Source organism: Carcharhinus amblyrhynchos, chromosome 2 (genome assembly GCF_965287045.1).
Source record: "Carcharhinus amblyrhynchos chromosome 2, sCarAmb.v2.hapA, whole genome shotgun sequence".
In the NCBI taxonomy this organism is placed as follows: Eukaryota; Metazoa; Chordata; class Chondrichthyes; order Carcharhiniformes; family Carcharhinidae; genus Carcharhinus; species Carcharhinus amblyrhynchos.
The window spans coordinates 60,654,920-60,681,339 of NC_137325.1; the positions used below are offsets into that span (position 1 = coordinate 60,654,920).

Here is a 26,420-nt window from a genome sequence, read left to right on the forward strand (position 1 = left end):
CTGTGGCTGGGAGCAGCAGTGCTCCAGTGGACACCTTAAATGAAAGTCAGAGGTTGGGATTCTCTGGCCATGCTTGCCCCAAAACTGGAGAATCCCACCCAAATCAATGGACCTTTGCATGGTCCACCCTCTGCCCACTATGACTCCTGTGGTGGGCAGGATGGGAAAATTCCCTCATGGTGTCCAATGACCTAGATAATTCACTTACTTCCCAGGACTCCCTCCTGAAATCAGATCTCCATGACTTATCTGCTTCCTTAAGTGCTGGCCAGCAGTCTCTGCCGCACTTCTCAGTTGGTTTCAGGCAGACAGCTGAAAAAGAGCATGTTGATGATGTTCAGCAGTTAAAATACCCTGGGCCTCAAGCACTAGTACATGAGCATATTTCATACATGCACCTCACTTCTTCCCCCCAGCCCCAACCGCCACTTCATCAACCCAAAGCATGCCTGCAGTCAAGATACAGTCAGTTCTCAAGGGTAAGAGGACGGGATAACAATATCAACCAGGGATTCAGCTCTTGATCTTTTTCCCAATAATCTCATCTTAATACACACATAATCATCCTTTTTGCATCCAACAGCCTGCTATGGTGAGGAATCAGATGGTGACCTTCGAGTATCAAACTGACTCATTACATAACACACAGACAAGAATAAAAGAAAGTGCACTGCATTTCAAACCATTACTTTACTGCATTGATTCACATTCAAAAATAATAATAGATTAAAGCACATTTTACAGTAGTCGATCCAGAAGGACAATATTAAACTTTAAAATGTTACGCAGGTACAAGAACAGTTGCGTTATATGTAGATTCACTATCAGTGGATGCGGCAGCTAACAAAGATAAGACACATAGACATGCTAGTTGCAATTTTTTGCTCAAGCGCTTCAATTTAGTGATTTTTAAAAAACTGAAGCACCAGAAGAGAACTGGACATTGATCACAAACTCTGCTAGTTACTGCCAAGCTGTTACAAATTTTAAAATGGGACAGGAAATTAGTTATACAGTAGAGGATGCAGTCCAGGTTCCTTAAGCTGTGCTCTTATTGTCCCACTGATATTAAGACACAGCACCACAGAACATGAACTTATAATGTTAAAGCTCTAAAGTAAAAAAAATACATGTGGAGTCATAATTACCTAAATAATTTCAAGTATGAAATGTAAACACTGAGTCATATTTATACATATTCAATAGTCTCAGGTGACATACAAGTTAAAATTCCAAAATATATTTTAATTAATATCTTCTGTATACTTCTAATTTTCAATATTTGATTATATTACTCCCTTTATAGCTCAAAAATAATGCAGGAGAAAAATGCACTTTATATGTACATAAATATGCATACTTGTTCACATAAATATACAACAACAGAAATAGAAACAAAAAGTGAAGAACACGTTCATAAATTTAAGGGTGTATTTTAAAGGCCAACAATTCTTCTGAATGCATATTGTTAAGAGAACGCAGGTCAGGTAATTTCAATAGGAGCTTTGTGAAGATAGAGGATTCATTAGGATGATTTTTCATAATTAAGGTTCTGAGCGCCCGAATGAGAGTTTCCTGCAATTGCTCCACTGAGTTGACATTTTCTATTCCTGAGCGATCTAAAGGAGAAATAAACAATTCAACATCAAATAAAAATCAATTATGTTTGTTTCAATGAGGAAACTTCATCAATGCATTGATTTTAATGACTAGAAAATGAACTAAGTGTCTTACTACAAAGCAAAGTAGATACAGTGAGAAATTGTGCCTGTTTTTAGAGCATAATAGCTTCAAAATGGCATCCATGTGGGGAAAATCTAGTTCAACAGTTAGCACGTGCACAATGAATGTCCACCTGAAGTCAGCATGCAGATAGATCATTACATCAGTGTGTAACAGACACTCAATAGTAGGATGGACCTCTCACCAGTGGTGTTCAAAGGAATCATCAACTACTATAGCTAGGTTAGTTGCTGACTGATTTATTCTATTACTACAATTCTACAAGTCTTTGGTATTTTTCATTGTTCTTTCAGGTTGCAGCAATGTACAAGGAGTGGTGTGGCAAGTGCTGAAGGGCTTTTTCAGTTATTAGTAGCTTCCAAACATAGGTACATTAGCAGGTATTCCCTTTGGAGTAAAGCATAACTCAGAGAATGAAATGTAGCCAGATAAGGCAGGACAAGCTGCTGGAAGAAAAAGGAGACAGAGTGGGAAGAGGAGTAAAGCAATGTAAAGCAATCGGAGTTGAGGAGGAACTTCTTCACTCAAAGGGTGGTGACTCTCTGGAATTCCCTGACCACTGAAGTGGTGGAGGCTACATCGCTGAATATATTTAAGTTACGGGGAGATAGGTTTCTGATAGACAGGGGAATTAAGGGTTATGGGGAGAAAGCGGGAATGTGGAACTGATCCATTTCAGATCAGCCATGATCTTATTGAATGGTGGGGCAGGCTAGAAGGGCTAGATGGCCAACTCCTGCTCTTATTTCTTATGTTCTTATGCGATCCCATGAAGGTAATAGTGACAATAAACCTTTTCAGCTCTGGAGCTGGAGACAATGTGCAGTTTGCCAGTGTAGTAATAATTGTGATGCTTAACTTCTCTCACCATTTAGAGCCCTTGTTGCTGTGAGAAAGCTCATCATTACTCTCCACTTAAGGATAGATAATTATGTTTCATTATTTCTTGATGTGGAGATGCCGGTGTTGGACTGGGGTAAACAATCTTAAATGTACAGACAATGTGAGTGGACAGCATGTTAGGCACAGGTTAAAGACATGCGTATTGTCTCCAGACAGGACAGTCAGTGAGATTTTGCAAGCTCAGGCAAGTCGTGGGGGTTACAGATAACGTGACATGAACCCAATTCACATTGTCTGTACCTTTAAGATTGATTATCTATAAAGATTCACATTCCAACCATTATTTTGTAAACTGAGTTTGTATCTTTATAGGCCCTGTTTGTGAACAGAACTCCCACTTATCTGACGAAGGAGCAGTGCGCCAAAAGCTAGTGGATTTTGCTACCAAATAAACCTGTTGGACTTTAACCTGGTGTTGTGAGACTTCTTACTGTCATTATTTCTTGTCAGAGAAAAACCGGCAAAGTGAACGAGAGTTCATAGCGGTGCAGGGTGCACACATAGCTCTGCGGACTTTGCAAGTCAGTTCGGCTATCTGTACGTCAGAACTGAAAAGAACTTCATTCTCTCAACATCGAGTTGGTGTGATTTGTGTTGCTGCATTCTGCACAATTTCTTCATCGTGAGAGAACATTTCTTACCATCAGCAACAATGCAACTAATGAACAGGAGGATGAGGTGGAGGAGTAGAAAGTGAAAAAGGAAGAAAGGAGGCAACCTTTTCTGTCTGCAAAATCAGAATTCATCTGAGTCTGACACAAGTAACCCTAAATCCAATTCCCTGTCAAAAAAAAGTCCCATATCATACTCTGCCACTGTCAATGACCTCAACGCAAAAACAAAAGTCAGCATAAACATTACAAACCAAATTTATAAATGAAATCATGACATACTGCATGCAGAAGTTACCTAATCATTTGTGCATTGTCTTCCTGCCTGTCAATCATGTGCCTTTTCCTGTCCTAGTGGTTTGAAACAGTGCTACCCCTCCTCTGGCTGCCGGAGGAAGACTGCTGACTTTCGGTAGAGGAGAATGTAGATTGCTTTGGCCAAAGAAAGCCTGGTTGTGATTAGCAGGTTTTGGCAAGGGCAGAAGCTGTTTGGGTTGGCTGGCTAACAGGAACAGCAAAGGCACTGGTGAAAGGCAGGGCTGGGAGGAAGAGTCATGTCTGCTTGGAAGAAAACAGCATAGTTTATGCTCCAGGGAGGGCAAATTGCTGGACTACTAATGACACCCTACAAGCCCAAGCTCCCATTTTAACACTCAGATGCTGAATGACTGCACTGCCTGTTGCACTGGAAGCCGTGGTTTTCTGGCAGGATTCCTAATTCACTGAACATTTCACTGTACACACCCAATAGTCTTTTGTTGGTTACCTGTAGGATCCATAAATAACCCTTTCCTCCATCAACCCGACATCTTTTCTATCTTGGCCTCTCATGTCCAGTACCAAAGTACATGCAGATTCCAGCTCCTACTATCTTCAAAAATATGTGCTGTTAAAATGTGAGCCAACAGTGCAAGTGTAAAAATCAAGTGACAGTACTGATTTTTCATCATCAGTCCCTTCTTGGTGTTCCTCCATTGTCTGACCAGGTTGCATCTCTCGGAGATATGAAAGGAGAAAGACACATCAGTAAATTTGTGCTGGGGAGAAAAGGAAATGCAAGAGGAACTTCTGTATGTGAACCACAGCTTGTAAATTATGACATGAAGGAGATTACGGTTGTCTCCAGGTACTGTGATCAGCTGCAAGGACTTCACGTGCAGCAATTCTCATCCGTCAACTTGAAGTCTGAAAGAGGATTATGTATGAAGATACCATCATCCTTAATTGTTTCAGTCCTGCCTTTGGCCACAGCTTAAGTAATGGACATCCTAATAAAGGTCAGCACATCTCCATGGGTGAGGCGAAACCTGAATATATGGAGGTCTGTTTGTTAGATCAGACAGAATTGTTGGTAACTAATGTGAGTGTGATGATTTCAGCAACATCCAAAGCTATTGGTGTAGTTGGCATCATATTACAGATGGCATTCACAGACATTGTCACTGAACTTCTAGGAACATGCATCCAGATTCTTGGATCTCAATATGTGCCACTGACTTCCATATCTATCCCCTTCCACTGCTTTTCGACTGTCAGTCTTGAGGGCTTCCTTCCCCACTCTGGATACAGGACATCTTGTCCTCCTTTTCGCCCCCTCCTCCTGTGCAGAGTCTGAAAATTTTGAACCCACTTCCTCCCCTGATCCCCAAGTCAGATTCTAAATTCTCTCCAATTCTCAGAAACTGCTCCAGTCACAATTCACCTCCCTCTTAACTTCTGCACAGACTAGTTTTAAGTGGTGCTGGCATTCACTACATTGGCTGGACAGTTCTGGCCAATGAACAGTACAGTTATCACTGGATGGATGCTGAGATCGTTCTTGTCAGCATTACGTTGGCACGCTTGCTTTGTGATCAGCAAACATAGGTTAATCATGTTTCGCTATCCCCACACCTGCTTTCCGGGGCCATCCAATTTAGCTCTGGAATGCACAGCAAGAAGGGATCCAAAAGATCTGAGAAATTACAGCATCACAATTATTGTTACATCAATTTTTTTTAGGAGTTTCAAAAAAGTACTTAATACACAAGGTCCACCTCGTGTCAAACGAGGGGCATGCACACGGCGGGTCGTGCGTGGGCTGCTCTTGGAAGTTCCAGGAGTGGCCTAGTACTTCATGTCGGTGTGTGTGCTTGATCCTGGACCGGTAGACGGGCGCCGCAACAGCTCAGTGACTAGCACTGCTGGCTGTGCAGATACATGGATTTGGGCCTGTGGGAGTTTGCGCATTCTCCCTGTGGTTGCGTGGGTTTCCTCCGGGCGCTCCGGTTTCCTCCCACACCCCAAAGATGTGCTCTTAGGCTAATCGGTTTTTACCAAATTGACACTATTTCTTCCCTGAATCTGACTGAGTAGGGTTCCATTCGTAGACACGCAGGGTAGAATAGGTGTAGGGTGATGCGGCGGCGCGGGCTCGTTGGGCCGAAGGGCCTGTTTCCCGTGCTGGGTTGTTCTTTGTTCTTTGTTCTTCTGAGCTTGTTTTATTTTTCGAATTATTTATAGTTCATTCATCCAGAAAAATGACCTATTTTCCACACTAGCAACATTAAAATTGGCACTTGTATGCCATCAGCACCCCAACATGTATGCATTGCTGAGTCAGCAGGAATTTGTTGGCAGGGTCATGTGAGCCAAATGGATGACAGCTGCATCCTCAAAGACACCCTCTACAGTGGGCGTGCTATCCACATCTGCGATACAAGGATGTCTTGGAGACTCCAAGTTGACAAGGATCAGTATCACTGCATAGGAAGTCCTCACTGTTGACCAAAGTTCCTGAAGGCAAGCTTCACGAAGGGTGTAGAAAAGGCAGAGGACAACTAAATGACCAGATGGCGGAAAAGAGAGCCCACTGAAAAGAAAAAACGTCAGTTGAACACAGGCCAATATTCATCCGCACAAGAGATTGCCACTTGTGTAACGGCTTCTACAGCAATAACAGGTGATGTTCAATACAGAGAGACATACACCCTGCGTACAGTCCATCATCTCCTGACACCGACAATAATAATGATCAGACACAATTATAGTAGATTTCCTTACCAGCAGAAACCAGGACAACAGCTGTGAATAAGCTCATCTCCTCCTCACTGAGCTGTAGGGCACTAAGCTTCTCACTAAACTCAAACATGGAGATTAACAGATCACCAGCCCCCAGTAGCTGTAGCTCTTCCATTCCATAACTCTTTCCACTAAGAAATGTGACTGTTCGCTCATGTACATCAAATAAAGCAGCAAAGCGTACCATTAGTACCTGTCAATGACAGAAACCAGTATTCATCAGCACAACATTCAGCAAGACTCTGGTTATAACATGAATGAACTTTTAAATGAAGATAAAGGGTTTTAAAAATTACAATTCCAATGCTCTGAATTTTCCCACGCAAGTTGCAATCCTAATGGTGGCCTAAATTCCAGGTCAAGAACCCCACAGTGGCTGTATCAAGATGTTGGATTTGATCTTCCCCTAGGCAGCCATTTAGGAAGTTGCTCTGGGAGACCAGTCCACTTAGGGACAGTGGTGGGGTTCCAAAGTGGAGAAGTCTGTTCAGCACGGCTTGTGGGGAGGGTTGCCAGCTGCTTTTCGCAGTGTGGATGTGGCTGAGGGGCCAGCAGAAGCAGCAGCAGCTGACACCATGGAGGCACCGATGATGATGCGTAAAGCACTGCCATTGTACATTAGTGGAGATATCAGTCTCAATGAAGTGGCTATTATAATATGCCCTCTCATTGAGAAATCCTGAGCACTGCATTTAACGCTCGCAACTTAATAAAAGGCCTCATTCACCGTTCAAACCTCCCTCTGTGTAGCCACTTATGTTCCATTTATGGGCTCCTTACAGAGCAGAGGCACATGCTGCCCAAAAATTTTCAATCCAATTCCACAATAGGAGCTAACTATCATATTAAGCACCCTAATTGGCTACCTGCTATTGTAGGACATGTAGATGTCACTGCTAGGGTCCTGCCTCGGAGAAAAATGCATAAAGGCAGTAACATGTCAGAGAATTGACCTTATGCAAGTCAATGACAAATTCCCCATCTCCATAAGGCTAGGAAAATTCAGCCTAATGTTTCCCCCATCCAAAAATACTCATCATTAGCAAACAAAATGTAAATATTCGTGTCACAATTGACTGATAAATACTACTGAGCCCAAAAATTCCCTATAAAATTGGTCAAGGCTGGAATATTAATTCTGGTTCTTTCAGTTTAGACTCAAGAATGTTTTTTCTTGGTGGTTTTGGGTTGGAGGGTGGCGGTGGAGTTCGTATTTTCTTACCATTGGTTTCAGACATGCATGGGAAGGAAACAAATATTGTACAGGGGGGTGTCCCTGGGGTTTACATTCTCAAGCTACATCCAGTTCCAGAATTATTAGCAAATGGATTCTTATTTCTATTCTTAATTGGAACATAATATTTCAGTCTAACAAAAGGTGTCTGAACGCTAACTGACCTTTCTCTTCGGAATTACCATGCGTTGCAGGACATTAGCTATATGCTGCAAATGAATGCTTAGGTTAGGATGATACTGAACAATATGAGACACAAAATCTACTTACATGCTTTACCATCGCAGTAGAAAGAGTACGAACCTGAAATTCTGAATTCCCTACTCTGCTGCTGGAAGGAGTAGTGTTGGATCATAGCCACTGAAACAGATCTTTACTTGGCAAACAGCAGAAGTCAACATTCTGCTGCAATGATTTTTACTGGCCTAGTGTGAGCATTCAAGAGCACAAATCTCAAGGATTATCTGGAATTTTGCCAGTCAAACTGCAAAGCAAACATTGGAGGCAGGGATGGGTGGAAGGCAGAGTCACTACCCCCTCCAAAATGCTCCAATCTGTGTTTCACATAGGGAGGGACTTAGGAATAACCTACTTTCTGCCCTTTCAGTGATCCACCAAAGTTCCGTTCTCCCATCCCAGCAGAATGTCTGCTCTAATCTGTCCAAAATCATCAATGGAAATTCTGCAGAAATGTTCAAAGGCCTTTATAATGTTCATACTGAACCACACAAACCACAAAAAGGCCAGTGTTTGGATCCAAATGCCCTGAGCCAATCCTCATCAGTGGAATGACAATAGGACACAACATCCCTTAATCCAGTTGCTCCTATTCAAAAAGGTGAGGTTAGGACCATTCTTATATCTTGTTCTCACTTCTATTCCACAACAATCAAACAGCCTAACACATACTGGCTTGCACATGAAGGTTATCCATTCATCGAATGACTGATAAAAATGTAGACTAGATATATTGCACTTTATATTAGTCAAAGCACAGACTATTTACTAGTGCTGAATTAACACAATTTCTGATCATTTGGTGCTTCAACAACTATGAAATATTTGGAAATGAAAAAAATCTTCTGCACATACCTCAAATGTTCCAGCTTTAAGCAAGCTAACTTGATCATGTTGTGATAGATCTTTGAATCCTGGAACTCGTTTTGCAAATTCTACCACCTCTCTAACTGCAGGTGTAAAACTCATGGAGAATTCTTCCCAGATTTCCTGCTCTGATTTATCAGGGTTTACATAGGGAGACATACTCATTGGGCACACCTGGCCAAAAGAATGCCAAGATTTAATATGAAAATCATAAATACAAGTTTTAAATTTAAGTAAATACAAGTTTTAAATTTAAGTAAGTGTGTTAATTTCTATTCAAAACTGTAATAAGAAAATTGCAATATTAAGTCATACTTTTAAGATTATTTTGCAAATATGAACAATTCTTTTCTTAATATCATTATCTGATCTTATTTGGGAACTCTCAAATGAGTAAACATCCCAATAGTCAATCAATTTGCAAAAGTACGGCCCTTGTCTCAGTACAGATGGCATATTTACCAGATGCATTCTTCTTTCTGTGGGCCAAGAATGTCCATATGTGGTGCTACTTTGAGAAAATCCATCTTCTGCAAATGCATTTTGTGTATATCCATTGGAAACAATACGACAATGCCTGCTCATGAATCTATCTGTGTGACCATTTGGACAAAACATTTGGTTATTAACCTTATCTGTGTTACAGGCTTTGGGCTGGTTTGCATTGTTAAAACAGTGGATTCCATTAACTCCGTTTGTGGGGTAACCAATCATCCAGTTATCATCATTGTTTTTCTGAAGACCTTCTCTGTTCTGGAACTGTATGGCTTCAAGCATTTTGTCTGGCTTATCTTGAGTACAGAAAAAAGTTTCCTTATGGGCTTTAGTCACTCTACCAATTACATCATCTTCAACGTTTTGAAGTCTCTCTGGCTGCAGTTGTAGAGAAGAGGTCTCATCTTGTAATATCTTTGTTTGCAGGTAGCCATTCAGTTGATTATTCATCATGTTTTTCATTGCACTTTGCATTTCAATCAACATTCTCTGCTTCTCACGCTTAGGAATGCGTCCAAATCGAACAGCTGCAAAAGAATATACCATTCAAAGGTTTTCAATATTATAGTGGATGAGATAATGTCCATCGCAAATTTATCTTCCAACATTTAGGAATTATGGTAACACCTGATTTATGCTTTTCAGTATCTTACAAAATAAGTTTGTTCCCAACTGCAAAGGGACTCACCATCTCGGGACATGCCAACAGCCAGGCACTTCTTAAAGCGACACTGTTGACACCGGTTCCTATTCATTCTCATTATGGAACAGTTTTCATTTTTCAGGCACTTCTTGTATTGGATGTTCTGCTGAATGCTCCTTCTGAAAAATCCCTAAAAAGATGAGATGAAGAATGTTCAAGCCAAAAAGAAAAATCTGCACCAGGTGGCCTGTAGCTGTAACTGTCCAAAACTTTAGTTTCAAACATACAGTCTGCAATGTTTGTTAGTTCGTGCTCCTTTAAGTTAAGTGCTAATGATATAACCTACAGAGAGATATCTTACGCTGCATAATATCACAAAATATGCCACATTGCCATTGAGATAGTGACTTAAGAGTGGAGCCTTGATTGAAAGGTTATTTTGTTTAATTTATATGTGCGCTTGCTGACAGAAGCAAAGATCTCTGTTTGGGAACAGACAGTTGAGATTCGGTCCTGTGTAAGCTGCAACTCACAGAATGGGGAGGGCCAATGGAAATGAATATTAAGTCAGTTAGGCCGACACTTACCAACTTCATCATTCATCACATGGTGTGTATGTGGGGTTCTCAGTTTGGATTTAATGAGGGAAAAGCAGCTGGAACATTTGCTTGAGCTTGCAGCTAGTGAAAGAAATCTAGAGTGTTCCTCACAGAGCCTAAGGGCAGAAAGCAGTCAGGGGAGTTAACTTGGAAATCTGTGGGAAGGCAGTTGGGCATTTGCTGGCAACCCAATAAAGGAACTGAGGCATCAATAGTCAGGAAGCCTGTACTGAAAAATTGGAGATCCATGTAGCCAAAACCTAATGGAAAGCCTCTGTTAGAATCTTACCTTGGGACACTGGGGAGAACTAAAGTGAATTTCAAAGGGCCATGGCATACTTTTGAGTTGGTCAATTGCTGGGATTTCAGATTTCCTTTTTAAACATGAATGTTTCAAACAGAATCATAACACCCTATTGACCGACTGAGTGAGCTATGACTGACAATGTAATAAGCATTCCGGGGGGGCGGCACAGTGATTAGCACCGCTGCTTCGCAGCACCAGGGATCCGGATTCGATTCCTGGCTTGGGTCACTGACTGTGTGGAGTGTGCACATTCTCCCCATGTCTGTGTGGGTTTCCTCCAGGTTTCCTCCCGCAGTCCAAAAATGTGCAGGTTAGGTGAATTGGCCATGCTAAATTGCCCCTTAGTGTCAGGGGAAATAGCTAGGGCAAATGCATGAGGATAGGGCCTGGGTGGGACTGTGGTCAGTGCAGACTCAATGAGCGAGTAGCCTCCTTCTGCACTGTAGGGCTCTATGCCTTCTTCGAAGACTCAAAGCAAGGACTTCACAGAAGATATATAATATACAACAGGATAAAGTAAGCCTGGGAATAACACACTTAGATCTGCCATGTAGAAGTGCAGATTGTAAATTGTGAAAGGTAAATTTACGACTTGAGTCAAGAAATATTTTTTATGCAGATTGTAGTCAACAAATGGGACAAGGTTGTCAAGGCCAAGACTCTGGACTAAGTTAGTAACATAGGCATTCTGGAAAATTTGGCTGCAAGTCTATTACTGATACATACATTTACACATTAAAATAAGTACATAAACTACTGGCCCAATCATCAGCTGCTTTATCAATGACTTTCCACTCTCACAAAGTCAGAGGAACTGAGTGGTTTGCTGATGATTGCAGTATTCAGTTCTATTTATAAAGCTCAAAAATGAAGCAACATGTGCCCACATGCAGCAGGACCTACACAACTGACATCTTGGATAAGCAGCAAGTAACATTCACAAGAGTCAGGCAATAACCAGCTCCAACACAAATAGCCTAACCATCTCACCATGCCATACAATATTACCATCAGTCAGTCTCTCACCATCAACATCCTAAAAAGATTACCACTGACCAGAACCAGTCACATAAATAGAGTGGCTACTACAGTAGATCAGAGGCTAGAATTCTATAATGAGTAATTCACCTCCTGACTCCCCAAAGCCTATCCACCATCCACCTGTCTGCATGACTGCAACTCCAACAACACTCACAAAGCTTGACAACATTCACAACAAAGCCATCCCCTTGATTAACAGCATCTTGTGCACGAGTATAAATACCTATCTCTTTATTCAACATCACACGATGAACGCAGTGTGTACCATCTGCAGAATGCACTTCAGCAAGGCTTCTTCAATAACACCTAAACCAGTGACCTTCACCAAGAAGGACAAGGGCAACAGTTGTATGGGACCCACCATCATTTCACCCCATCTGGAGGCAGGCATATATCATTGTTCCCCCATCTTCTCTGTGTTGAAACACCTTACTTAAGAGCTCATCCTCACTACATGGATTTCACCTTCTCAAGTACAACAAACGCCAGTCTTGCTTTCTGAAAGCATGCATTCAAAGAAAAGGTGATTTATCGTAAATCCTCAGATATCCCCCATCCCCAAGGAAAGAACCTACATTATGAGCCCAAGTTATCTAACTCAGCAAAATAAATAAAACAATGTTATAGCCTGCCTAATATACAATAAGTCACACATGATCAACAATCTGGGATGTGGACATTACAATAATTTTCAATTAATAAATCATGGTTCTGCTACAGTATAATGTAAACTCGCTGTCCTCAGTCAAACAATAATGGGAGCACATAAGGAAATTTGGCATGTCAACTACAACTCTCACCAACGTTTACAGATGCACCATAGAAAGCATTCTTTCTGGCTGTATTACAGCTTGGTATGGAGCCTGCTCTGCCCAAGACCGCAACAAACTACAAAAGGTCATGAATGGAGCCCAATCCATCACACAAACGAGTCTCCCATCCATTGACTCTGTCTACACTTACTGCAGCCTCAGCAAAGCAGCCAGCATAATTCAGGACCCCACGCACACCAGACATTCTCCCTTCCACCTTCTTCCGTCGAGAAAAAGATAAAAACGTCTGAAGTCACATACCAACCAACGCAAGAACAGCTTCTTCTCTGCTGCTATCAGACTTTTGAATGGACTTCTCTTGCATTAAGTTGATCTTTCGCTACACCCTAGCTATGATAGTAACACTACATTTTACACTCTCTCGTTTCCTTCTCTATGAAGACTGTATAGTGCACAAGAAACAATACTTTTCACTGTGTGTTAATACATGCGACAATAATTAATCAAATCAACATGCTGGAAAATTTTTAGATTAGTACTTCAATCAATTCCATTGATTCAAATAGTGGTCCAATAAGTATACAGGTATTGCTCGGAATATTTTATGAGTATCTATTCGAAACATCTCATTATTCAAAGAGAGACCGTGCCTTACCTTGCAACCTTCACATGCATGCACACCATAATGGAATCCGGATGCCACATCTCCACAGACTTTACACAGAAGGATCATCCCATTAATTTCTAAAAGAAAATAAGGATCCAAAAGGATAACAACAGAAACACCTTATTAGTTACAAAGTTAAGTTTATATTTCTCTATTGATTTTGAGATTTGAAAACAGCATAATTCAATAATTCTGTGATCATGTTATTATAATAGCGTTATCAACTCACTAGTAATGCCACTGGTACTTTTGTTCAAAGGGCTTGTGTTTGGTCCATCCCCTTTAGCTGAACATGCAATCTGGATGTTGCTGGAGACTCCTAGTTTCAATGCACAGCTATCCGCAAGCATGTCATTGGGGATGTGGTTATCGGATACAAAGCTGTTAGGTGATGATGGAACAGGAGACGAGATTGGCTGGAAACTGTTCTCCGAACTGTCACTGTGATAAGAGACAGGACTACAGCTGGAACTTGATGAACTTATATATGTAATGACACCACCTGCATTAAAACAAACAAAAAATGAAATGGAGAACAATTATATAAGTTAAAAGGACAGATCAGAAGTCCTTCACACTTTGTTCAAACTTTCTTTTTTCAAAGGGGTGCTGTGAATGTTTCCCACACTTTATTTCTCTTCGGTTTCATTTAATCAATTTAGTCTACCCAGATCTGAAATGTTGTGCGAGGAAGTACAAGACCAGAGAAGAATCTCTTTTTCCTTGGAACTGTAGAGTACTTAATCATGTAAGAAAGCCATTCGGCCCTTGAAGCCAATGCTGGCTCTATGCAAGAACAATCCAGTTAGTCTCATTCACTGCCCCAGTCCTTTCCCAGGGTCCTACATTTATTTCCCCTTCAGGTAATCCAATTCCCTTGCAAAAGACGTAGTTAAATCTGCCACCACCACTCATTCAAGCAGTACATTACAGATCACTGGCTGAGTAAAAAAAAAGTACCTTATGTCATCGTTGGTTCTTTTGTCAATCACCTTAATTTACGTCATCTAGATCTGGACTCTTCTGCAAAGGGAACAGTTTTGGATTTTCTCTATCTCCTCTTGCTAAATTCCACATGATCTTGAACAACTCCATCAAATCTCTTCTCAAACCTCATTGCTCCAAGGAGAATATCCACAACCACTCCAATCTATCCACATCCTTGTCTCTAGCACCATTCTAGCAAGTCTAAGGCCATCACATCTGTCCAAAGTGTGGTGCCCAGAATTGGACACAGTACTCCAATTGTGGTGTCACATATTGTGGTATTTTATCAAAATGTTTTTGAAAGTCCATATAATCCAGATCAACGATAATTCCACCATCAACTCTTTCTGTTACTCAAATGGGTTAACTAAACATAATCTGCTGTTAACAGATCTATGCTTCCTTCCCTTAATTAATCCACTTGTCCCACTGACGTTAATTTGTCCAGAATTATCATTTCTAAATGTTTCCCATTTCAAAGTTAACCTGACAATATGTAGTAACTGAGTTGATCTTTACATCTCCTTTTGGACGTGTAAAACTCCAGTATACAAGGAGACTGCAAGTTTATGGCCAGCACCACTGCAATTTCCACGCTTTCTTCCCTCATCAATCTAAAATACATCCCATCCTAACCTGGTGACTTATCTGCTTTAAGTAAAACCAGCCTTTCGAGTACACCCTTTTTATTATTTCTTATACAGTCAGCATCTCAACTACCTCCTTTTCCTGTGACTTTGACAGTACTTTCTAAGACAGGTGTAAAGTACTCAGTAAGTACTTTGGCTATGCCCTCTTTCACCATATATTGTTTTTGATGCTTAGTTAAATCACACTTCCTCACATTACCCATCTACTATTTATCTGTCAATACAAAACTTTTGGATGCCCTTTATGTTAGCTGCTACTCTATTATTATACTCTCCTTTTCTCATTTCTCCCTCAGAACTTAACTCAACCTTCTTCTCATTTGTATTATCAACCTGGCATCTGTCATGTATTCTCTTTTACTGCTTCACCTTACTCTCTGGGTGGAAATTTCCTGTCCCGTCCACCACAGGAATTGTAATGGGTGGAACACGGGCCACACAAAGGTGGGCCATGATCCACGGACACAGCCGGAAAATTCTGCCCTGTATCTCTTTCAGCATCCAGGATGTTGTGATTTTGGTTGCCTTCCTGACACTTTTTATGGGAACACAATATGATTGTACCTAAACCAACTCCAATTGAAAAGCAATCAATTGCATTTTTGCCTGCCAATCTTTGGTTCCAATTTACATACAAACATGGAGCAGCAGTAGGCCATTCAGCCTCTCGAGCCTGCTCTACCATTTAATAAGATCATGGCTGAATCTGATAGTAATTTCAAATCTGCTTATTCATGAAATTAAAAAAAACAACCAAGTTACTACAGAAAATAGTGCACTAGGAGAATTCATATCAGTTCATGGAAATGGCAGAGAGGGAATGACACTGTAGTTTGTGCATGTAACTCATCCCAATTGTGTATAATGGTTTTAGGATATAACATTGCTTACCAAAAATCTATCCACCCCTCCTTTAAAATACTCAAAAACTCTGCTTCCAATACCTTCACTGGAAGAGAGTTTCAAAGACTCAATACACTCTGAAAGAAAACATTTCACCTCATCTGTTTATTAAACAGTGTCCCCTAATTCTAGATTGTCCACAAGAGGTTCCACCTTCTTCACATCGACTCTGTCAGGACGTTGTACATTTCAATCAAGGCATCTCTTACTCATCTAAACTCCAGCAGATACCAGCCGAGCCTGTCCAACCTTTCCTCATAAGACAAGCCTCCACAATCCAGGTATTAGTCTGGTAAACATTCTCTGAACTGCTCACAATACGTTTACATCCATCTTTAAGTGACCAATAAAGTTTACAAAATACTCTAAATGTGGCTTGACTAGTGCACTACTATAAATGAAGCATAACCTCTCTACTTTTGTATTCAATTCTCCCTTGCAATAAAGAACATTTCTATTAGCTTATCTAATTACTTGTTATGTCTGCATAGTAGCCTTTTGCAATTCATGCACCAAGGCACCCAGATCTATCTTTTAAAATCAGAATTCAAGCACTTGTTACCCAATAATTCCCAATTTACTCATTACCATTTCTCTTGAGACAGTAAATTTCCTGAGTTCCTCCCTTCCATTTCCTGCTGCTTCTGGATTGTTGCTTATATCCTCTGATGAAAAATACCTGTTCAATTCATCTGCCTTATTTTCCATTATCAATTCTCCAGATGCATTTTCTATGGAACTAATGCTCACTTTGTTAACTCTTCTCTTGCTTTAAATATTTACTTAAAAATCTATCTATTTTTATAATTAAGGTGAGTTTTCTTTCATACTCTAACCTTTCCCTCCTTACTAATCTTTTAATTATCCTTTGCTGTTCCTTACAATTCTATCCAATCTTCTGACCTGTCACCTGTCTTTACATGATTATCTGCTTTTTCATTAAGTTTAATACCATCTTTAACCAAGGATGTCTGTTCCTTGAACTTTTTCTCACTCATTGGAAAATGCCTACTCTGAGCATTCTGAAGTATCCCCTTTAATGTTTGTCACTGTTATCTCTTTTGATCTATCCCTGAACCTAATTTACTGGTTCACTTTAGACAGCTCAGCTTTCAAACTGTCATAACTGCCCTTATTTAAGTTTAAAAACATAGGCTGGAATTCGCCCCAAAAAATTCGAAGTTCCCAACATGAGGGAAAATGGGTATAAGTCCCACTGTTTTTTTTAAACGTGCAATTTCTAGAATGAATCTCCAACACTCTGTGCATCAGAGTGCTGAGTGTGATTCACTTTGGAAAGCAGGGGGCAGGACCTATTCACGTCCGAGAGGCCAGCAGCATAGTACTGAGTGGGCCACTGCGCATGCGCCAATCTGTCCGAGCTGAGTCAGCACACGCACAGTGACCAACCACCGCCTCCAGATCGCTGGCCAACCCCAGAACTCCCTACCACTGGCCTTCCAACCTTGCTCGCCCCAATCGCTGGCCTCCCAGACCTCTCCAGCCAACCCCAATGTGCCAACACCGACCCCTCCATGGCCAGCCCCCAATCATCAAACCCAACGTCTCTCCCAATCCCCCACCCCCGCTAACCCCAATCACTTCCCCCACCCCTCTCCAGATAGCCAGCCCTGATCACCTCTCCTCCCTCCCCCTCCAATCCCGATTGCAGAGTGACAAGGTTCCCCCCTATGATTGCACCCCCCCCAAGTAGGCTCCCTGTCCCTGTTCTCCCCCCACCATGGGCAGTGCCTGTTTACTCCTTGGGCAGTGACAGACTGCAGGAGCAGCCCCCCCCACTTATCCCTGACCTCCTGGGCCTCAATGGCCTCTGCTACTTCCAGCAGGGTCAGGCCACCTGTTCCACATTAGTGGGGAGCAGTAATAAACCTTGCTGGAGTGAAATATTGTAAAAAGTCTCACAACACCAGGTTAAAGTCCAACAGGTTTATTTGGTAGCAAAAGCCACTAGCTTTCAGAGCACTGCTCCTTCGTCGGGTAAATGGGAGTTCTGTTCACAAACAGGACATATAAAGACACAAACTCAATTTACAAAATAATGGTCGGAATGCGACTCTTTACAAGTAATCAAGTCTTAAAGGTACAGACATTGTGGGTAGAGAGAGCTTTAAGCACAAGTTAAAGAGATGTGTATTGTCTCCAGACAGGACATTTAGTGAGATTTTGCAACCCAGGCAAGTCGTGGGGGGTTACAGATGGTGTGACATGAACCCAAGATCCCAGTTGAGGCCGTCCTCATGTGTGTGAAACTTGGCTATCAGTCTCTGCTCAGCAACTCTGCGTTGTCGTGATGGCTGCCTTGGAGAACGCTTACCCGTAGATCAGAGGCCAAATGCCCATGACCGCTGAAGTGTTCCCCAACAGAAAGAGAACACTCTTGCCTGGTGATTGTTGAGCAGTGTTCATTCATCCATTGTCGTAGCGTCTCCCAGTAAAGAGAGCAGGGGGAGCGGTGCATGCTTGCAGACCAGGAGAATTCCATCCAAGCTCACTAATCATATGGAAATGTCAATTACTACATAACATTTTCTTATGATTATCAGCTCCGCACTGATTTCCAGCAACGGAGCTGACTACATCAGAAATCTTTGCCTGGGAAACACACAGAGGCCATGAGGCCTAGCAGGAAGTCTGCGAAACAGCTGTCGCTAATGTCTCCCAGATTGCTGTGTTGCTCAAGCAGTGCAGCAGGCTGGGAGAATCTCCCCGTAGTTTCAGAATCACTTCTCTCTTCATCAAACTGAATATAAAATTCAATCATAGTATGGTTCTTGCTATCTAGGGGTACCTTCACCATGAGCTCCTTAATTCTTCCAATTTTATTACATAATACCAGGTCTAGTACAGCCTGCTCTCTGGTTGGCTCCAGAACATGCTATTCTAAGAAACTATCCTGGAAGCATTCTCTGAACATCCCATTTAGGTTATCTTTTCCAGTTTAAATGTAAACTAATTATCCATGATTACCGCCATGCCTTTCTGGTAAGCTTCAATTATTTCTTCCTTTATGCTCCATCCAACTATGACCTGTGCACCCTCCCACAAATGACTTCTTGCCTTTACCATTTATCATCTCTACCCAAACCATTTCCACATCCTGGTTTCCTCAACTTTGGTCACACCTCTCCATTCAGCTAATACCATCATTAACTAAAAGAGCCATCCCGCATCTTTTCATCACTTCCTATATTTCCTAAATATCGTCTACCCTTCAATATTCAGATCCCAAACCATGGCTTCCTGAAGCCACATCTCTGTAATGGCTATCAAATTGTACTTATTTATTTTTACGTGCATCTCTTTTGTTTCAAATGCTACATGCATTTCCAATAGAGCTTTTAACTTTATCTTTTTATTACCTCAGTCTCATCTGTTGATTTAGTATTAAACCCCTATCCCTTCCTGTCTGCTTTTCATTTCCTGTAACAATATTTCTCTTTTGCCTCGTCTCCACTCTTTGATTTATACATCTTCCCAGATCTGATCCCTTGCCCCGTTATTTAGTTTAAAACCCTCTCTTCACCCATGGTTTATTGTTATAATTATGAGTTTCATAACATAATACTTGGGGAATGTACCTTTAAATTTCGGGTAAATGAAATGGATCTTGTGACCCATTCTGCACTCTGCCTGGGCGACTTGATTGAAAGAAGGCTTAGATTGCTTTACACTTGGAGACAACGATAGCAGTCTCTGAGCTGACAAAGCCGTAGAAATATGTTACTAATTTTGGGTTGTAAATAGCTAATTTACTATGCTGTAAATAGTTAATTTACTTCTAAGATGAAAGGGGGTGAGGATCAAATACAAAACCCTAGTTAGACTGCACTTGGAGTACTGTAAGCAGATCTGGGAACTACTGCCTCAGAAAATCAGCCAGCATAATCAAGGACCCCGTGCACCCTGGACATTCTCTTCCACCTTCTTCCATCGGGAAAAAGATACAAAAGTCTGAGATCACATCCCAACCGACTCAAAAACAGCTCCTTCCTGGCTGCCAGAGTTTTAAATGGACCTACTTGCATTAAACTGATCTTTCTCTACACTCTCCCTATGACTGTAACACTGTATTCTGCACTCTCCTTACCTTCCCTATATACAGTATGCTTTGTTTGTATAGCGCACAAAAAACAATACTTTCCACTGTACACTAATACATGTGACAATAAATCAAATCAAAAATCAAATTAGAAAGGGTATACTGGCCTTGGAGGGAGGGCAGCACAGGTTTACAAGAATGATACATGGACTCCAGGGGTTTAATTATAAGAGATTTTCCAAATTAGACCCATTTTCTCTATAATTTAGACGGCCATGGGTAATCTGATACTCAGCTTCAAGACACTAACAGGAAATGAAGGGTAGATAAATAGATAAACTATTTCCACTGGTTGGAGATTCCAGGACTGGGGGTCATAATCTGAAAATTAGGGGCAGATTGTTCAGGACAGATGTTAAGAAGCACTTCTACACACATTGGGTGATAGAGGTTTGGAACTCTCTTCCACATATGGTAGTTGATGCTAGTTGCAATCTTTAAATCTGAGGTAGATAAATTTTTGTTAAGTAAAGGTAATAAGGGATGCTCCACAGATCAGTCATGATCTCATGAATGACATAACAGGCTCGATGGCCTAAACGGCCAACTCCTCTTTCTATATTCCTAATTAGTCTTTCTACCTAGGTATAAGGCTACTTAGTTTCACATTACCATGGGAAACAGGAAGCCGTTTTTGAGATCAAGCCACAGACTTCCCTATGAATCAGTGAAAATCGCAAACAACAGTTGGTTTGCTGTGGTCTGCAGCCATCCGAAGGGCAGAGGGCAGGACTTAGAGGTAAATAGTAGTGTAACTGAAGCAGAGAAAACGCTGACTCTATTATTCACCACAGAGAATGCAGCAGGAAGTTCTCACTCTGAAGAGACTGAGTTTGTGAGGTTTTAAAGGAGGCTGAAAGGGAACCGAGTGCAGGGTGTCGAAATTTGCTGATGACACCAAGATTGGGGGAACGGCAAATTGTGCAGAGGGTGTGGAGAGTCTGCAGAAGGATCTAGATAGGCTGGGCGAATGGGCCAGGAAATGGCAAATGGAATTTAATGTTGGCAAGTGTGAGGTGGTCCACTTTGGTAGGAAGAATGGTAGGAAGGACTATTACTTACGTGGCGAAAAACTGCAGCAGGCGACGGTGCAGAGGGACCTCGGGGTCCTTGTGCATGAATCGCAAAAACCCAGCTTGCAGGTGCAGCAGGTGGTCAGGAAGGCGAATGGGATGCTGGCCTTCATAGCGAGGGGGATTGAATATAAAAGTAGGGAGGTCTTGCTGCAGCTGTATAGGGCATTGGTGAGGCCGCAGCTGGAGTACTGTGTGCAGTTTTGGGCGCCGCACCTGCGCAAGGATATTTTGGCCCTGGAGGGAGTGCAGAGGAGGTTTACTAGGCTGATACCGGAGTTGAGGGGATTGAGCTATGAGGAGAGGCTGAATAAACTAGGCTTGTACTCGTTAGAGTTTAGAAGAATGAGGGGAGATCTCATTGAGACGTATAAGATGATGAATGGGATGGATAGGATAGAGGTGGAGAGACTCTTCCCGCTCAAAAAAGACAGTAGGACTAGGGGGCACAGCCTCAAGATAAAGGGGAGGCGGTTTAGAACGGAGTTGAGGAGGAACTTCTTCACTCAAAGGGTGGTGAATCTCTGGAATTCTCTGCCCGTTGAAGTGGTGGAGGCTGCCTCGCTAAATATTTTTAAGAAGCGGGTTGATGGGTTTTTGATAAGAGAAGGGATTAAGGGTTATGGGGAGAGGGCGGGAAAGTGGAACTGAGCCACGACAGATCAGCCATGATCTTATTGAATGGCGGGGCAGGCTCGAAGGGCTAGATGGCCTACTCCTGCTCCTATTTCTTATGTTCTTATGAAAGATTCGCTCTTCTTGGGCTAGAAGGGAGTGCAATACAAATTGAAAGTTGGTTCTGCATTAAGTTTTGGGAACTTGCTGATGTAAAACATTAGACCGTAATTAGACATTACTGCAAAGCAGCAAGATGAGGAGGACATTGAAGATTTCGGAGAGAAAGTTCAGACAACAGGAGGAAGGGAGGGAATAGGAAAGAGGGCTGGGCAGAAAGGTGGGACAAGGGTGGAAAGTGACTCACAGAATAGAGGCTGATCTGGCCTTGAAACATTATGAAACATCATGCATTGTCAGAGCTGTAGATTCCAACAAATCTAAGCAGAGAATAATACAAGGCAGAAAATAACAGAATTATTACCCTCACAAAAATTACTAGGCAGTTACATAATTGGAGCACAGTGGATAGTGGTTATGTTTCTGGCCTTGTATTCCAGAATAATAACGGCAGACATGAGTTTATATCCCACCATGAGAGATGAATTTAAATTCAGTTAATTAAATAAATCTGCAATAAAGGGCGAGTATCAGTAATGGCAATCACAAACTACCAGATTGGTCTTTAAGTGAATACTTATCTGGTATGGTCCACTCATGACCTCAGGTCTACAGCAACAATTTTAATTTATGCAACATCTTGAAAGTAATAAAACATCCCAAAGCATTACTAAGCAATTTATATTATTTAACCACGAGGAAATATTAAGGCTGAAGACCAAAAGTTTGGTTAAATAGGGAGGTTTAAGGAATGTTCTAAAGGAAAAAAGCAAAGTAGATAATCAGAGGGGTTAATGAAGGGAATTTCCGAACTGAAGGCCAAGGCAGCTGAAGGTACAGCAGGTGCAATTAAAGTCAGGGATGCTCCAGTGGCCTGAATTAGAGGATTGTAGGTAAATTGGAGGACTGAAAGGAATATGGAGATAGGGAAGGGATCAGGCTACCAAACAACTGGAAAACAAGGATGAGAAGTTAAAAACTGAGACATCGTTTACTGCTGAAACCAGATCAGGTCAATGAGTATGAAGTGATGGGTGAACAGAGCTGGTTGTAAGTTAAGACAAGGATATGAGTTTTGGACAACTTCATGTTCACAGGAGGTATAATGTGCAGGATGGGCACAGAATGTGTTAGAAAAGTCAAGCCCTGAGCTAACTAACAGCAGCAGATGAAAGATGCCCATAAAGATCTAGTACTCTATGTCATGAATTTCTCTCTAGCCAATCTTAATTTGACTCTGGTACCAAGGAAAAGCGATCTACAGGCACCCAGGAAGTAACGTCACCAAGTAAGGTTAGTAACTCCAGCAATTACACTGTACAATTCTCACATTGCTCCGAACCAGGAAGAAAATGTGCAGACTGTCCTTCATTTCTTAATCATCTCACAGAATGAAATATGCTGTCTGGAACATACACAAGATTAAGGAAGAAACAAACTTTCAAAGTATATTAAAAATGTACACAACTTTTTTATATGGGAAGAATTTGATATTCCACAAATGTAAAATTAGTTTGTTTTAAGGGACAGAGAGGTTGTCCAAAAGTAATTATAACTTAATAAGCCATTAAAAAGCCAGTATACTAGTCGGCACGGTGGCACAGTGGTTTGCACTGCTGCCTCAATTCCGGCCTTGGGTGACCATCCGTGTGCAGTTTGCACATTCTCCCCATGTCTAGATTAGGGGGATTAGCAGGGTAAATATGTGGGGCTATGAGGTTAGAACCTGGGTGGGTTGCTCTACTGGAGATTCTGTACAAACTCAATGGGCTGAATGGTCTCCTTCTGCATTGTAAGGATTCTATGATACTCGTTAACAAGGTGTAACTTTTTGGGGTGTACAGCCAGACTGAGGCATAAAGTGGAAGTTCATGTCAAATCAAGTGATTTCTAAAATCTATGAAGGCTCCTGCACCATGAAGAGGAGCAGGGAACCACTGACAGAAACCTCTGGATACTACCAGAAGTAGTTGTCAGTTTCAAAGTCGTAATGACAGCAAACACTGGCTGTTTTGCTATCACGACTATCACAAAATCTAGATCATTATCATCTTCCATCCACTAAGGTTGTCAAAACTAATCACAGCCAATATGTACATGGTTAAATCTGCTAAAATAATATCTTCTTGAAAGTTTATTTCAAACTGTGTTATGACCAACTATGGAAAATAATTTTAGTCTTTCATTTAAAAGGACAATATAGCTTGAAATATCACAGCAATGGATTTTGTTTTATAATTTTCATTTCAAAATTTAACATCCACTATCCAATTCATAAAATTGTCCGAGGCACAGTTATATAATCTTTCAGTTAAGTGTGATGTAAAAGGATTTAAACAGACAAAAACTTCTACAACCATTGGAGTTTGATTAAAAGTCAGTACTATTCCATATTGCCTATGGTCATCCAGCACTCAATTACCTCAGCACTTTACCTACTCTGCGGATGGCTCACTAACCTAAACAATATCAAAATGCATCCACTGTTTGTTTGCTACAAAGCAAAAGCTCTGCAGCACAATGGCTCCTCACTCACTATCTTCTAAAGGATAATAAATGTCAGCTTCACCTGCAATCTTGTTAATATTGTAAATGAATAAGAAATATATGCTGAAGGAGATCAGCTATAATAAGGTTATGCAGAAAACCAGAGCAATGAATCCCATAAACTAGGGAGTAGAATTGGGCCAAAATGTTTCTAAAGTTTGTTTCAAATCTAAGTTTGACAGCATATAAGTTAACGTTGTTGACTTTAAAGTGCCTACTTTATTTAAAGCGCATGTGTACATGGGGTTATCAACCAATTGCTTTGACAACTGATGGTGTTCTCTGCTGGTTGCGGGACAAGGTTTTTTTCTGCTTTATATTCACAGAAGGAGGCCATATGGCCCATCAAGCCTGCACCGACAAACATCTCTCCCAGGTCTGTGAGGCTGCAGTGCTAACCACTGTGCCACCATGCCACCCCGTTGTTTAACGTGGTCGGAGTGGAGGAAGGGTCTGTCTCTGACAAGGTGCGAAATCCCTGTTGAGCTGACAGAAACCTCAGCACCCCACCCCCTTCCTCACACAGCCCACTCCAATCCTGAAATCCTATCCCCTGTGGCTGGCGGGACACGGTCAGTTCCCCCTGCTCTCGCGCGGGTCTGCATCTGTTCACCGAGCAGGATCTGTTCCCCTGCCGGCTGGCGGAACAGGATCTGTCCCCTCCTCTGCTGGCTGGCGGGGCAGTGTCTGTTCCCCTGCCGGCTAGTGGGGCAGGCCTACCCCTTCCTCTGCCGGCTGGCGGGGCAGGGTCTGTTTGCCGGGTAGGGTTTATCCCCTCTGCTGGCCGGCGGGACAGGGTCTGTTTGCCGGGTAGGGTTTATCCCCTCCTCTGCTGGCCGGCGGGACAGGGTCTGTTTGCCGGGTAGGGTTTATCCCCTCCTCTGCTGGCCGGCGGGACAGGGTCTGTTTGCTGGGTAAGGTTTATCCCCTCCTCTGCTGGCCGGCGGGACAGGGTCTGTTTGCTACACTCTTTGCCACATTTGTTTCCTTTCCCAGGCAGCGCTTGTTGCCATTCGACAGGAGGGGAGGACACGTGCTGCTGACAAAGCGCAGCCTCGCGGCAGAATCTGGGTCACACAAACACGGGGCCGCTCCGGGTCACGTGCGGCCGCCGCGAGCTCCGGGGGATGTTCCATTGTGATTGTGACGTCAGGCGGGCCGCGCTCAGCCAATGGCGGGTCGCGCTCGGGCAGCGTAAACACAAGGCGCACGTGGGGTAGCAGAGCAGGTCCATGTGAGGAGCTGCAGGACTGGAACAGCCCGGAAGGGGCCAACAGGCAACACTGACCTTCTGGGGGGATGGGGAGGGAGAGCATTTAAAAAACTGACTTATTTTGCAAACGGCTTCCAAAAAACTAAATCTTACTGAGTCAAAAATAAATAGTCTTAAGCCTCTCCCAATTTCCAGGTGCAGTGAATCCTAGCTATTTGCAAAAACCTCCAGTAACCACTCTCTAACTGATGATCCAGCACGCTTTTTTTTAGCGTTTTTGAAATTAGTATTTTGCAAATGGCCAAAATGAAACAAAATATCCCACAAGCTAAAAAATAAACATTTCGTAACGCCCTCGATTTCCAGCCGCGGTGAATTCTAGCTATTTGCCCGCAAAATCCTCCAATAACTACTCCCAATTGATGATCGATCACCTTTAATTTTAGCAATTTTTCGAATTTAGGTTCTGAACGGAGTAAACAGAAACACCCGCTTCATCCATTTTTTTATAATTGTGTTTTGAGTTTATTCGAACCGCGTTCGCAATAGGGAGGCGAGGGAAAACACAATGCAGAAAAATAAATATCTTACCTGCACCGGTGCCATCCATCGCATCAACGACGGGAAAACTCCGCTTTCCGCGAGCAATCTTACTAAAAGGTTCCTTTCGAAACAAAAGATTTGCCTCCGAGCCCCCACTTTTCGGTCGCGATGTCTCCCCGTTTCTCAAACCCCATATGTGTCGCTGTGGATGACTTTCTGAATCTTCTATTCGGCTCTGTCAGTGTATTATATTTGCACTGAAGTGCAGTGCCTTTCTGGCTAGTAGTTGAATCCGGATTCATGTAGCAATGACTCAGTGTCTCACTGCTTTGCTGCTACAGTTTCCCACGTGATCCGCTCTGTATTAGCCTCGCCCCCTCTGCCTGTCTCTCCCTTTGCCCCAGTGACACACTTTCCAAAACAAGTCCATACTCAGCTAGGCTGCAGGCTTCTTTCAAACAAAAACAAG

General features: G+C 42.2%; 1 protein-coding gene across 1 annotated transcript; it reads right to left on the reverse strand.

Annotated features, from left to right (window-relative positions):
- LOC145354893 (nuclear receptor subfamily 1 group D member 2-like) lies at positions 1-26,280 on the reverse strand. Its single transcript, XM_080206496.1, has 8 exons — positions 26,000-26,280; positions 13,410-13,682; positions 13,169-13,257; positions 9,839-9,983; positions 9,118-9,677; positions 8,644-8,829; positions 6,300-6,510; positions 1-1,619 (listed from the first exon to the last, which is right to left on the reverse strand). Exons 1-8 carry the CDS (start codon positions 26,016-26,018, stop codon positions 1,423-1,425), a joined length of 1,680 nt encoding a protein of 559 aa, XP_080062622.1. The 5' UTR covers positions 26,019-26,280; the 3' UTR covers positions 1-1,422.
- Between the last annotated feature and the right edge of the window lie 140 nt (positions 26,281-26,420).

What these genes read in the sequence shown, in the direction of transcription:
- LOC145354893 (XM_080206496.1), bottom strand. An exon ending in TGTTGGCATGTCCCGAGATG is followed by an intron (nt 9,678 to 9,838) that starts GTGAGTCCCTTT and finishes ATTCTTTTGCAG; the next exon opens with CTGTTCGATTTGGACGCATT. An exon ending in TTAAAGCTGGAACATTTGAG is followed by an intron (nt 6,511 to 8,643) that starts GTATGTGCAGAA and finishes TGTCATTGACAG; the next exon opens with GTACTAATGGTACGCTTTGC.